Here is a 15,048-nt window from a genome sequence, read left to right on the forward strand (position 1 = left end):
TCCTGAGTAGCTGGGATAACAGGCATGCACCACCACGCCCAGCCATATCCTACCCTGTTTCTTAGATAATTTCGTAGAAACTGAGCATCAGAGGGATACACCTGTGGGACTGACATAATGCATTTACATCACAGCTCAACCTTTTCCTTTGGTTTCCAGATTCTACTGTTCCTCAGAATGTCTGTGAAGAGAAGATAGAAAATGAACAAATGGCACCTGATAGATTCTTGTCAAGTGTTATAGAAGGGCTTATAAATTTCGCAGGGGCTGGTATTCCACCCCTGAGTACTGGGGATCAGCGTATGTTTGTTTACTAGTTATAATGTCCTACTGGGTTTCCGTATGCGTGCAATGACATGCAGGGAAAATGGTGGTTTTGTTTTATTATTGTTTCTGTTCTGAATTTCTGGGGTCTCATTTTCCACCTGATATGTCCTGCTTTATGGGTTAATGTCATAGAAACTGACCACCAGAGGGATATACCTGTGGGGTTGACATAATGCACTTTCCTCAGAGCTTGAACTCTTCATTTGGTTTCCAGATGCTACCGTCACTCACAATATCAATGAAGAGAGAATGAAAAATGGCCGCTTATAAGTTGTACCGTCCTACTTGCTTTTCACAAGCATGCGTAGTGCCTTCTGAAGGGAAGCAGGTGGCTTTCTTGTATTATATTTTCTGAACTAAATCTGAGTGGTCCCAGATATATACACCACCTTATATATCCTCCTGCTTTATGAAATAATTTTATGGAAAGTGAGCATCAGAGGGATATAATTATGGTTTGGCCTAATGCACTTACCTCACAGCTCAAACTCTTTCTTTGATTTCCAGACGCTACAATCACTCACAGCGTCCATGAACAGAAGATCGGATATGTCCAACCAGCACCTGACAACGTGTTGTTGACTCTTCAGCCAGGACTTATTAATATGGCAGCCACTGGTATTTCATCCATGAGTACCAGGGATCTGGGTAAGTTTGTTTGTTAGTATTATTGTCCCACTTGGTTTCCATATGCATGTATAGTGTCAAAAAAGGTAGGAGGTGGTTGTGTTATACTATGTTTCCAGGCCTCAATTTCAGGGGTCTCAGATGGCAACCTGGTATATCCTCTGGTTTATGAGATAATTTCCTAGAAACTGAGCACAGATATACCTGTGGGGTTACCATAATACACTTACTCACAGCTCTTCATTTGGTTTCCAGATGCTACCAAAACTTATAATGTCCTTAAGGAGAAGATGGAAAAGGGCGAACCCCAACATGGCAACATCTCATCAACTGCTCCAATAGGACTTACTAATGTGGCAGGAGCTGCTATTCCAGCCATGAGTACCGATGGTCTGTGTATGTTCACTTTTTAGTTGGATTTTCCTACTTTGTTTCCATATGCATTTATATTGTCAGGAAGCGGAGATGGAGATCTTGTTGTATTATCTTTCTTGATATCAGTTTGAGGGGTCCCAGATGCCGCTCATGTCATCTTGATTTGTGCAAACATTTCTCAGGAGCTGAGCATCAGAGGGATATACCTGTGGGGGCGGCATAATGCACCTACTCCTATCTTGACCTCTTCATTTGTTTTCCAGATGCCACCGTCAGTCACAATGTCCATGAACAGAGGATGGAAAATGACCAACCACAACAGGATAACGTCTGGCTAAATATTCTAGCATGGTTTATTAATATGGCAGGAGCTGGTATTCCAGCAATGAGTACCAGGGATCTGTGTATGTTCATTTTTTACTTGTACTGTCCTCCTTGGTTTCCATATGCAGGCATAGTGCCATGAAGGGAAGAAGCTTGTTTTGTGAATTGTCTTCCTTGGCCTCAATTTGAGGAGCCGCAGATCATCATTTGATGTGTTCTTTTGCTTTATGGGATAATTTCCTAGGAACTGATCGTCAGTGGCATTGACGTAATTCACTTAATTCAAGCTCAAAATCTTCCTTTGGTTTCCAGATGGTACCATCTCTCACAATGTACATGAAGAGAAGATGGAAAATGGCCCATCCCAAACTGGTAATATCATGTCACCTGTTCCACCACTGCTTGGTCTTATGGTAGCAGCTGCTCTTCCATGCATGAGTACCAGGGATCTGTGTATGTCTCTTAATTAGTTGCAGTGTCATCACTGGTTTCCATATGATTGCATATCATGAAAGGTAGAAGGTGGTTTTATAGCATATACTTTCCTGGGATCAATTGGAGGGTTCTCACAGGGCCACCTGGCATATCCTCCCCTGCTTTATTAGATAATTTCCTAGAAACTGAGCGTCAGAGAGATAGACCTATAGGGCTGATATAATGCACTTAGCTCACAGCTGAAACTCTTCATGTGGTTTGCAGGTTTTACCATTGCTCAAAATGTCTGTGAAGAAAAGATAAAAAGTGACAAAACAACACCTCATGAATTCTTGTCAACTATTACAGCAGGGCTTAGGAATTTCACAGAAGCAGGTATTCAACCCCCGAATACCAGGGATCTCTGCATGTTTATTTACTAACTACGTTGTGCTACTTGGTTTCCATAAACATGCAGTATCATGCAGGGAAAAAGGTGCTTTGGTTGTATTATCTTTTCCGACCTAAACTTGAAGGGTCTCAGATCGCCACCTGAAACATCCTCTTGTGTGATGCAACAATTTCTTAAATCTCATTGTCAGAAAAACATACATGTGGCAGTGACATAAGCACTTACCTCACAGCTCAACCACTTCCTTTGATTTCCAGATGCTGCATTCACTCACAACGTCCGTGAAGAGAAGATAAATCACCGCCAATCAGCACCTGATAACGTCTTATCAGTTGCTCCACCAGGGCTTGGTAATTTGGCAGCTGGAATTTCATCCACGAGGACCAGAGATCTGTGTATGTCTGCTTCTTAGTTGTACTGTCCTACTTGGTTTCCCTAAGGGGCATTGTTTGATGAATGCTACAAGTCAATTTTGTTCTATATACGTTCCTCACCTCAAATCAAGGGGTATCTGATGTGCACTTGGCATATTCACCCATGCTTTCTTTGATAATTTCCTTGAAAGTGAGCATCAGAGGGATATTATACCAGTGGGGTTGACATAATGCACTTACCTCACAGCTCAACCTCTTCATTTGGTTTTCAGGTGCTACTGTCACTCAAAATGTCCAAAAAGAGAAGATGAGAAATACGCAACCAACACCTAATAACGTCTTGTCAACTGTTCTACCAGAACATCCTTATTTGGCAACAGCAGGTCTCCCAGCCATGAGCACCAGGGATAGGTGTATGTTTGCTTATTCATTTATACTATCCTACTTCGTTTTCATAGGCATGCCTAGTGTCCTGAATGGGAGAAGCTGATTTTGTTGTATTCTCATTCATGAGCTGCATTTGAATGTTCTCAGATCGCCATCTGGCATATCCTCTTCAGCTTTATGAAATAGTTTTCTAGAAACTGAGTATCAGGAGGATATGCCTGTAGAGTTGACATAGTACACATAACTCAAAACTGAGCTTCCTGATTTCATTTCCAGATTCTACCATCACTCACAATGTCCGTGAGGAGAAGATTAAAAATGCCCAAACGGCACCCAATAATGTCTTCTCAGCTATTCCACCAGCACGTATTAATACGGCAGCAGCGGGTGTTTCATCCATGAGTACCAGGGATCAGTGTACGTTTGTTCACTTGGCGTGCTGTCCTACTTGGTTTCCATATGCATGCGTAGTGTCATGAGAAAAGAATACAGTGTTGTTGTACTATCTTTACTGGCCTCAAATTTACGGTTCTCAGACTGCTACTTGGTATGTCCTTCTTCTTTATGAGATAATTTCCTCGATATTGAGCATCCGAGCGGTATGCCTGTGCGGTTGACATAATGCATGAAACACACAGCTCAACCACTTCATTTGGTTTCCAGATGCTGCGGTCACTCACAACGTCCGTGAAGCGAAGATAAATAATGGTCAACTAGCACCTGATAACGTCTTCTCAACTGCTCCACCAGGGCTTGGTAATTTGGCAGCAGCTGGAATTTCATCCACGAGGACCAGAGATCTATGTATGTCTGCTTCTTAGTTGGACCGTCGTACTTGGATTCCCTAGGGAGGCATTGTTTGATGAATGCTACAAGTTAATCTTGTTCTATATAGTTTCCTAGCATCAATTTGAGGGGGATCAGATAGCCACGTGGCATATCCTAAACTGGTTTCTTTCATAATTTTTTGGAAACTGAGGATCAGACGGATGTACCTCTGGGGTTGACATAATGTACTTACCTCACAGCTCATCCTCTTCATTTGGTTTTCAGATGCTACCGTCACTCAAAATGTCTGCAAAGAGAAGATGGAAAATAACGAATCAACACCTAATAACGTCTTGTCAACTGTTCTCCAAGGAATTCCTTATTTGGCAACAGCTGGTCTCCCAGCCATGAGCACCAGGGATCAGTGTATGTTTGATTATTCATTCGGACTATCCTACTTGGTTTTCATAGGCATGCCTAGTGTCCTGAACGGGAGAAGGTGATTTTGCTGTATTGTGTTCTGTGAGCTGCATTTGAGTGTTCTCAGATCGCCATCTGGCATATCCTCTTCAGCTTTATGAAATAGTTTTCTAGAAACGGAGTATCAGGAGGATATGCCTGTAGAGTTGACATAGCACACATAACTCAAAACTGAACCTCCTGATTTCATTTCCAGGTTCTGCCATCACTCACAATGTCCGTGAGGAGAAGATTAAAAATGCACAAACAGCACCCAATAATGTTTTCTCAGTTATTCCACCAGCACGTATTAATATGGCAGCAGCAGGTGTTTCATCCATGAGTACCAGGGACCAGTGTAAGTTTGCTCACTTGGCGTGCTGTCCTACTTGTTTTCTATATGCATGCGTAGTGTCATGAGGGAAGAATACAGTGTTGTTGTACTATCCTTACTAGCCTCAACTTTACGGTTCTCAGATTGCTACTTGGTATGTCCTTCTTTTTTTTGAGATAATTTCTTCCTTACTGAACATCAGAGGGGTATGCCTGTGCGGTTGCCATAATGCACATAACGCACAGCTCAACTACTTCATTTGGTTTCCAGATGCTGCAGTTACTCACAATGTCCATGAAGCGAAGATAAATAACGTCCAACGAGCACTTGACACCATCCTGTCAACTGCTCCACCAGGGCTTGGTAATATGGCAGCAGCTGGAATTTCATCCACGAGGACCAGAGGTGTGTGTTTGTCTACTTCTTAGTTGTACTGTCCTACTTGGTGTCCCTAACCAGGCATAGTTTGATGAATGCTACAAATTAATTTTGTTGTCTATAATTTCCAAGCCTCAATTTGAGGGGCATCATATGTACATTTAGCATATTCACCCTTGCTGGCTTTATGAAATAGTTTTCCTATCCTCTCTGGCTTTATGAAATAGTTTTCTAGAAAGTGACCACCAGGAGGATATACCTGTGGTGTTAATATAATGCCCATACCTGAACACTGAACCCCTTCATTTCATTTCCATATGCTGCGATCACTCACAGTGTTTGTGAGGGAAGATTAAAAATGCCCAAGCAGCACTCAATGAAACCTTCCCAGCTAGTCCCCCAGCACTTATTAATATGGCAGCAGCTGTTGTGACATCCATGAGCACCAGGTATCAGTGTACCTTTGTGCAATTGGTTTACAATCCTACTAGGTTTCCATATGCGTGCATAGTGTCATGAGGGGAGAATGTAGTTTTTGTACTATCTTTCCTGGCCTCAATCTTAAGCTTCTCAGACTGCTACTTGGTATGTCCTTCTTCTTTATGAGATAATTTCCTAGATACTGAGCATCAGAGGGATATGTCTGTGCCATTCACAAAATGGACTTACCTCACAGCCCAGCCATTTCTGTTGGTTTCCAGATGCTGCAGTCACTCACAATATCCGTGAAGCAAAGATAAATAACATCCAACTAGCACATGACAACGTGTTGTCAGCTGCTCCACCAGGTCTTGGTAATATGGTAGCAGCCGGAATTTCATCCATGAAAACCACAGGTCTGTGTAGGTCCGCTTCTTAGTTGTACTGTCCTACTTGGTTTCCCTAAGGAGGCATAGTTTTATGAATGCTACAAGTTAATTTTGTTGTATGTACTTTCCTAGCCTCACTTTGAGGGGTATGAGATAGCCACGTGGCATATCCTACCCTGGTTTCTTTGATTATTTTCTGGAAAGTGAGTATCATAGGGATATACCTCTGGGGTTGACATAATGTACTTACCTCACAGCTCAGCCTCTTCCTTTGGTTTTCAGGTGCAACCGTCACTCAAAATGTCTGCAAAGAAAAGACGGAAAATAAGCAACCAACACCTAGTAACGTCTTGTCAACTGTTCTCCAAGGACTTCCTTATTTGGCAACAGCTGGTCTCCCAGCCAGGAGCGCCAGGGATCAGTGTATGTTTGCTTATTCATTTGGACTATCCTACTTGGTTTTCATAGGCATGCCTAGTGTCCTGAATGGGAGAAGGTGATTTTGTTGTATTATCTTTCATGAGCGGCATTTGAGTGTTCTCAGATGGCCATCTGGCATATCATTTCTGATTTTATGAAATAGTTTTCTAGAAACTGAGCATCAGGGTGATATACCTGTGGGGTTGAGGTAATGCACTTAATTCAAATCTAAACCTTTTCATTTTGTTTCCAGATGCTACCATCACTCACAGTGTCCATGAGGCAAAGATAAAAAATGCTGAAGGAGCACCCAATAAAGTCTTCCCAACTGTTTCCCCTACACATATTAATATGGCAGCAGCGGGTGTTTCATCCATGAGTACCAGGGATCAGTGTAAGTTTGTTCACTCGGTGTACTGTCCAACTTGGTTTCCACATGCTTGCATAGTGTAAGCAGGAAAGAATGTAGTGTTGTTTTCCTGTCTTTCCTGGCCTCAATTTTAGGGTTCTCAAATTACTAGCTGGTATATCTTTCTTCTGTATGAGATTATTTCCTAGATACTACCCATCAGAGTGGTATACCTATGTAGTTGACATAATGCACTTACCTCACAGCAAAAGCACTTTGTTTGGTTTCCAGATGCTGCAGTCACTCACAATGTCCGTAAAGAGAAGATAAATAATGGCCAACCAGCAACTGATAACATCTTGTCAACTGCTCCACCAGGTCTTGGTAATATGGCAGCAGCTGGAATTTCATCCACGAGGACCAGAGATCTGTGTATGTCTGCTTCTTAGTTGTGCTGTCCTACTGGGTTTCCCTAAGCAGGCATAATTTCATGAATGGTAGAGGGTAACTCTGTTGTAAATACCTTAGTAGCCTCAATTTGAGGGGTATCAGATGTACACTTGGCATATTCACCCCTGCTTTTTTTGATGATTACCTAGAAACTGATCATCAGAGGGATATACCTGTGCAGTTCACATAATGTATTTACTTCACAGCTCAACCTCTTCATTTGGTTTTCAGATGCTACCGTCACTCAAAATGTCCGCTAAGAGGAGCTGGAAAATAAGCAACCAACATCTAATAACGACTTGTTGACTGTTCTACAATCACTTACATTTTTGGCCACAGCTGCTCTCCTAGCCATGAGCACCAGGGATCAGTGTATGTTTGCTTATTCATTTGTACTATCCCACCTGGTTTTCATAGGCATGACTAGTGTCCTGAATAGGAGAAAGTGATTTTGTTGTATTATATTTCGTGAGCACATTTGAGTGTTCTCAGATGCCCATCTGGCATATCCTCTCTGGCTTTTTGAAATAGTTTTCTAGAAACTGATCATCAGGGGGATATACCTGTGGGCTGACATAATGCCCTTAACTCAAAACTTAACGTCTTCATTGTCTTTCCAGATTCTACCATCACTCACAACGTCCATGAGGAGAAGATTAAAAATGCGGAAGCAGAACCCAATAATGTCTTCTCAACTATTCCCCCAACACTTATTAATATGGGAGCAGCTGGTGTTTCATCCATGGGTACCAGGGATCAGTGTATGTTTGTTCACTCAATATACTGTCCTACTTGTTTTCTATATGCATGCATAGTGTCATGAGGAAAGAATCTAGTGTTGTTGTACTATCTTTCCTGGCCTCAATTTTAGGGTTCTCAGATTGCTACCTGGTATATTCTTCTCCAAGTGATAATTTCCTAGCTGCTGAGCATCTGAGGGCTATGTCTGTGTGGTTTACATAATGCAAATAACTCACAGCTCAACCATTTCATTTGGTTTCCAGATGCTGTAGTCACGCACAGCGTCCGTGAAGAGAAGAGAAGTAACAGCCAACCGGTACCTGATAACGTCTTGTCAACTGCTCCACCAGGGCTTGGTAATATGGCAGCAGCTGGAATTTCATCCAGGAGGACCAGAGATCTGTGTATGTCTGCTTCTTAGTTGTGCTGTCCTACTCGCTTTCCCTAAGCAGGCATAATTTCTTCGATGGTAGAGGGTAATTTTGTTGTATATACTTTCCTAGCCTCAATATGAAGGGCATCAGAGGGCAACTTGTCATATCCACCCCTGCTCTCTTTGATAATTTCCTAGAAAGTCAGCATCAGAGGGATGTACCTGTGGGGTTGAAATAATGCACTTACCTCACAGCTCAACCTCTTCATTTGGTTTTCAGATGCTATAGTCAATCTCAATGTCCATGAGGAGAGGATGGAAAATGGCAAATCCGCAACCGCATAAAATATAGTCAAATGTTCCTTCAGGGCTTACTAGTATGGCAGGAGCTGCTCTTCTGGCCACGAGTACCATACAACTGTGTATCTTCTCTTATTAGTTGGATTTTCCTATTTGATTTCCGTATCTGCTCATAGTGTCATAAATGGGAGAAAGTGGTTTTGTTGTATTCTCTTCCTTAAGTTCAATTTGAGGGGTCTCAGAACACTGCCGTCGTGTCCTCCTGCTCCATGCAATAATTTATTAGAAGCTCTGCATCATAAGAGTATACCTGTGTGTTTAAATAAGGCATTTATTTCACAGCTTGACCTGGTCATTTTGCTTCCAGATGCTACCACGACTCACAACATCCGTGAGGAGAGGATGGAAAATGCCCAACTGCAATTTAGTAACATCTTGTTAACTTTTCCACCAGGGTGTATTAACATGGCAGCAGCTGGTATTCCAGCCATGAGTACCAAGGATCTGTGTATTTTTCTGTATAAGTTGGAATGTCTCACTTGGTTTTCATATGTATGCATAGTGTCATCAAGGGAAGGAGGTTGTTCAGTTGTACCTTCTTTCGTGAGCTCAATTTGAGGGGTTTCAGATGGCCACCTGGCATATCCTCCAGTTTCATGGGACGATTTCCTAGAAATTGAGCATCAGTGGGATATACAAGTGCGGTTGTCACAATGTACTTACCTCACAGCTTAACCATTTTCTTTGACAGAGGATGGAAACCCGCTAACCCCAAAATGATAACATCTTATCAACTGGTCCACCATGGCTTGGTGATATGGCAGCAGCTGGAATTTCATCCACGAGGACCAGGATCTGTGTATGTCTGCTTCTTAGTTGTTCCGTCCTACTTGGTTTCCAAATAAACAGGCATATTTTCATGAAGGGTAGAAGGTTGGTTTGTTGTATATTTTTTCCTAGCCTCAATTTGAGGGGTATCCAATGGCTGCCTGGCATATGCTCTCCTGCATTCTTAGGTAATTTTACAGAAACTGACCATCAGAAGGATATGCCTGTGGGATTGACATAATGCACTTAACTCACAGTTCAACCTCTTCATTTGGTTTCCACATTCTATCATGAATCACAATGTCCGTGAAGAGCAGAGGAAGAATGGCCAAACACAAATGGAGAACGTCTCGTGAAATGTTCTATCAGGGCTTATGAGTATGGCAGGAGGTGGCATTCCAGCGATGATGACCAGGCATCTGTGTTTGTTTTTTCATTAGTTGCCGTGTCCTCCTTGGTTTCCATATGCATGTGGAGTATCATGAAGGGAATAAGGTGGTTTTGTTGAATTATCTTTCCTGGTCCCAATTTGAGGGGAATTAGATCATTATATGGTGTATTCTCCTGCTTTATGGGATAATTTCCTAGAAACTGAGTATCAGTGAGATATACAAGTGGGGTTGACATAAAATGCACTTACCTCACAGCTCAACCTCTTCCTTTGGTTTCCAGATGCTATCATCAATCACCTCCAGACTTCCTTAGGTGCACCCTTCCATCTTATAAAGAGTAACGGTGCATCATGATTATGGTCGTTGAGATAGAGGTTATCCATGGTCTTGGTAATATCAACTTTCATTTACCAGGTCTATGTCAGTACAACCACTGCTCACTATTCAATCTGCCAGCAGCAGAGACCAACACTGAGTACCCAACATGAAACCATGTCCCAGAGTGGTCTGTCTGCTTCCAGATAGCACTGTGATTACTTGTATCTGCTTCCACAATTGAAGTGGCATCACTTTGATTTGCTCAAATAGACACTTATTCTGGATATGGATTTTCATTCTCACCTATGGTACGTCAAGAAAACAAACATTGTGGTATTAGGAAATGCTGTGTCCACCATCGTGGTATCCCACACTGTACTAGTTGTAAACAGGAATCTCACTTTACAGGAAATGAAGTATGGCAATAGGCCTATGGTAGCCAATTAGACTAGTCCCGTGATGTACTTCACCATCCTGAAGTGGCTGGCTCAATTGAACCGTGGAATGATCTTCTAAAGCCGGACTTGTAGTTCCAGCTTTGTGGTAGTGCCTTAAGGGTCTTGGCTAACAGTCTAGGAGGTGGCAATGCTGTATCCCAGCATCAAGTATATGGAGCTATTTTTCTATAGCCACATCTATGTCTTCAAGAATGAAAGAGGAAAGATGAGGGCCTCCTCTCACTATTACTTTTGGGTATCTAGTAGTAAAATTTTGCTTTTTGCAAACATTTGGCTCTGCTGGACTAGAGATCTTAGTTACAAATTGAGAGATTTTTTTTTCAATAGCGGATCCAAAAATCATTCCATTGAAATGAAAGTTGGGTCTGCAAGCTGATCCCTTTGGAAAGTTCATTCTCAAACAAGAGACAAAGAAGGGGGTCTGCTACTGGCTGGGGTGACGGAAAATGACAATCAAAGGGAGATGGAGTTCCTACTACACCAGAGGCTAAGAAAGAGCATGTCTTATATGTCTAGAGAGTTTCTTAGTCCTCCTGTGTTTTGCGATTAGAGTTAATGGAAATTACAGCAAATGAAAGTTGTGGCTGCAAGCTGACCGCTTTGAACTCTTCATTCCTCTCAACCAAGAGACAAAGTAGGGGGCCTGCTACTGGCTTGGGTGATGGAAAGAAAAATGAATATTGGGTTCCTACTACACCAGGGGCTAAGGAACAGTATGTCCGATATGTCTAGAGAGCTTCTTAGTACTGCCATGTTTTATGATTAGAGTTAATGAAAAATTACAGCAACCCCATCTAGGCAGGACATCTAATGGTTCAGACTGTTCAGTAATGAAGGTTTGAGTCATTCTGCCAGGCCAAGCACCATGAGCAGCTGACATGCTTTCGCCAGGGCAAAGGGAAAGAGAAATGGGTAGTGAAAGAAGGCAGTTATAAATACCAGTTACAGCAATGTGGGCTGCTGCAGAAACCACCGCTGTAATAGTATTTACTTGATGGGTCAATAATGTCTGCCAGCACAGGTGGGAAAATCAACAAACCAACAAATAAGTTATCCTTTCAAATGAAATGCTTAGGGAAAAAGACCAATGTTTACTGACAGAAATTTCTTAGCCTCTGGGAGGCCATTTTATTCACTAACACATGCTAGGAGGCTTCAGCCACATCCTACTCTATTGTAAAAAACAGCAATTTGATTCTCTTTTCTCCTCAATCATTAAAGAGATTATGCATTTAGGGTCTGATGTTCCTCCTTGGACAAGTAGCCAGATGTCATTTCTTCCAGTTTCTTCTCAAGGTGCGGAATTAAGTCTCCTCGCACATACCTGAAAAGAAAGAGACGCGTCATTAACCAAAAGAGAGCCAAAGAACCTATGCTGTAGGAAGCACTGTGGGAGATAGAAGGATGAAGTAACAGTCAGCATGGAGACAGAAATGCACCTGCATGGTAAGGGGTAGTCTAGCCAGGCAATAACAAATGCTGGCGAGGGTGTGAAGAAAAGGGAAGCTTCATACACTCTTGTTGAGAATATAATTTACTATGACATCTATGAAGAACAGTTTGGAGGTTCCTCGAAAACCTGAAAATGGATCAATCATATGGTCCAGTAATCCCACTGCTGGGGATACCCCCAAGAGAAAGGAAGTCAGTACACCGCAGAGATATCTGCACTCCCGTGTTGGTTCCAGCACCGTCCACAGTAGCCAAGCTTTGGAAGCAACCTAAGTGTCCACCAACAGCTGAATGGGTAAGGAAAACGCGGTACATATACACGAAGGAGTGCTGTTCGGCCATAGAAAAGAATGAGATTCAGTCTTGTGCAACAACATGGATGGAACTGAAGGTCATTACGTTAAGTGGAATAAGCCAGGCACAAAAAGACAAACTTCGCATGTTCTCACTTATTTGTGGGAGCAAAAATTTTAAACTGAACTAATGGAGATAGAGAGTAGAACGGAGGACTGCCAGAGGCTGAGAAGGTTCGTGGGGTCGGGGGAAGTACAGATGATTAATACGTACAAAAGTATCTGATAGCATGACAGGGTGACTACAGCCAGTAATAATTTAATTGTACATTAAAAATAACAAGAGTATAATTGGATTATCTGTAACACAAAAAAATAAATGCTTGAGGTGATAGATGCCCCATTTACCTCGATGTGTTTATTACACATTGTTGTCTGTATCACAATGTCTCATATAACCCAGAAATATATGCATCTGCTATGTACGTACACACATTTCTTAAAAAGAGGTAATTAGCAAATACAAAGAGTGTCAGTTGAGGGACAATGTCTACCTCAGACTATGGTGAGATTGAATTCTCCATAGGCTTAAAAGAATGAGTTAGATTCAGACGACATTAACCTAAGTAATTGTGGAGACAGACGTAAGTATAAGTGAGGGCCAAGGTTTGAGAAATTCAAGGCACAGGCCGTTCCCCCATGCTCACCGCCAGTACTGTGTTGGACCCGAGTGCTTAAAGAAATTGGACAGTTCCTGTCTCTACCTACCTTGCTGCTTCCTTGATGTTGGATTCAAAAAATTGTTTTTTGATTTCTATAGGTCCTTGCACTCCTTCAAGCAATTTGAAGATTTTTTCATATTCTGAAGATGTTAAAAAAAACTTCAGTATTATCAAATACAAAGAAGAATAGAAGTGAATCTTGCTTAACCTATACCTCACTAATCCTGCTTCATGGGCTAAAATGTTTTAAATGCTTAAATCAAGATACCTGCACATACAAAATCTAAAAAATTAAAAAAAAAAAAAACCTGCACCTACCTATGAATGAAATTCTTGGAAACCATAACCCGGTGAGAAAAGAGAAAGAAAAGGTGTACTGTGCTTTAGTCAAAAGACGAATTACCATAAATTATGGGTAAACTCAACTCTGGCAAGGAATTAGCCTCAACAGACATCATGCATATCTTCTGAATTAAAGTAAGGGAGACTTCCTCAATTTTTTTAAAACAGACATTCTTATACTACTTACTTTGTCCAAAGCATTGAATTTCCTTCACTAACTGGTATTTTACATCAGCACTAATTTCTTCTCGGCTTTTTAGAAAAGGGAGTATTTCTCTGCATTTTAGGTCATCTGCAGAGAAATTGCTGGTAATGATTCTTTCTACAAGTGCATTTCTACCAGCTTTCTCCACCAGCCCACCTTTGCTGAAGCCAGTGAAGTCATCAATCCGAGAATCCAGTTGGCTGGCTGGAATACCAACTCCTACCTTAAGCTCTGGTGGAACAAATTTTGACAAAAAGCCATCAGTTGGAGTTTCATCATGTTCTTTCCCCTCCACATAGACATCACGAACGACAGATCTGGAAACTGAACTGAGAAGTTGAGCTGTGGGAAATGTGTCTTTTATCACCCCTCTGGGTATATCTATGTGCTCCTCAGTTTCTAGGGAATTATTTATTTCATAGATGGGAGGTATACCAGGGGGAAATCCCAGGCCTGATGAATTGAGGCCAGGACACATAAAACAATAAAACCATTTCTTAGTTTCTGGCTCTATAAATACATATGGAAACCAAGTAAGACAGTATAACTCTAACAAATATTCACAGGTCCCTGGTACTCATCTGTTAGTGTCAGCTTGTTATGCTTTATAAGTTGAAAGCAGCAAGTTTCACTTGATATCATCATTTTTCAGGTTCACATACAAACTGCCACGCTTTACTCAGCTGGAAGCCGGAAAACTTGGATACACCTCAACCTGTCTCCTCTCTATGTCAAATATATTCTGAGAAAATATAGGCAGCTGTTAATGCTGAAAGTTCTATACCCACTCATCACCTAAATCCCGTTTAGCATATGATCTTCCTCTTTCTTCTTTCTGCCTCAGAAAAGTGACTTTCCTTCCACTCCAGGTCTGTCACCTCTTTCATTTCTTCATTGTCTGTGGCAGGCAGCATGCCAGGATCTAGGGATCAGTAGTAAATAGCCCAGAGAGCAAAGTTCTCCGCCCTTGTGGAGTTCACACCCTCAAGGGGCAGTCAGACAGTACATACGTAATGAGGAAATGAAAGAAAGCAGCGTTAGGCTGGTGGTGGGGAAGACATCCACAGGCCTGTGGGAGACAGCAGCAGAGGGAGCCCCAGGAGCTGCCGCTGGTTGGGCAGGGCCTTCTCAGGAGGTGCCCTTGGGCAGGGATTGGAGGAAGAAGTGGGGCTACCTGTGCAGAGGCAGAGGGGGATTTCCAGGCTGCAATGAGTCTAAGGGTATGGGCTGTAGTGAGGATGGACCGGGCACTATGGAGTGAAGGAGATAAGCAGAGAGAGCCAGGAGATGAATAGGACCCGTGTTAGTAGAGGGTGAAGAAGGCCTCGCAGACCAAAGCTGGTTTACGGTCTGTTCTGAGTGCTTAGGAGAGTTGGGGATGGATTTTCAGGAGTGATGTGGCATGATGTCATTTACC

The 15,048-nt window shown here is 42.2% G+C and overlaps 3 protein-coding genes across 3 annotated transcripts in view; all 3 read left to right on the forward strand.

Moving 5' to 3' along the window:
- Positions 1-15,048, forward strand: part of LOC103791304 (uncharacterized) — a 204,268-nt gene that overhangs the window by 9,511 nt on the left and 179,709 nt on the right. The window contains exons 6-12 of the mRNA XM_078363053.1: positions 160-300; positions 542-975; positions 1,210-1,350; positions 1,593-1,733; positions 1,966-2,025; positions 2,353-2,463; positions 2,737-2,874. Coding sequence (XP_078219179.1) covers positions 933-975; positions 1,210-1,350; positions 1,593-1,733; positions 1,966-2,025; positions 2,353-2,463; positions 2,737-2,874 — 634 coding nt within the window. The 5' untranslated portion in view covers positions 160-300; positions 542-932. The remainder of the gene's footprint in view (positions 1-159; positions 301-541; positions 976-1,209; positions 1,351-1,592; positions 1,734-1,965; positions 2,026-2,352; positions 2,464-2,736; positions 2,875-15,048) is intronic.
- LOC144581124 (uncharacterized) lies at positions 4,084-6,890 on the forward strand. The gene is made up of 6 exons (XM_078363484.1): positions 4,084-4,434; positions 4,685-4,825; positions 5,072-5,206; positions 5,881-6,015; positions 6,271-6,411; positions 6,662-6,890. The coding sequence occupies exons 1-6, from the start codon at positions 4,329-4,331 to the stop codon at positions 6,859-6,861; spliced, it is 858 nt and encodes a 285-aa protein (XP_078219610.1). The 5' UTR covers positions 4,084-4,328; the 3' UTR covers positions 6,862-6,890.
- On the forward strand, positions 7,445-9,769 carry LOC144581129 (uncharacterized). Its single transcript, XM_078363494.1, has 4 exons — positions 7,445-7,579; positions 7,828-7,968; positions 8,212-8,352; positions 9,373-9,769. Coding segments are annotated over exons 1-4 (303 nt in total). The 5' UTR covers positions 7,445-7,560; the 3' UTR covers positions 9,375-9,769.

The sequence above is a fragment of the Callithrix jacchus genome, chromosome X (assembly GCF_049354715.1).
Source record: "Callithrix jacchus isolate 240 chromosome X, calJac240_pri, whole genome shotgun sequence".
Lineage (NCBI taxonomy): Eukaryota > Metazoa > Chordata > Mammalia > Primates > Cebidae > Callithrix > Callithrix jacchus.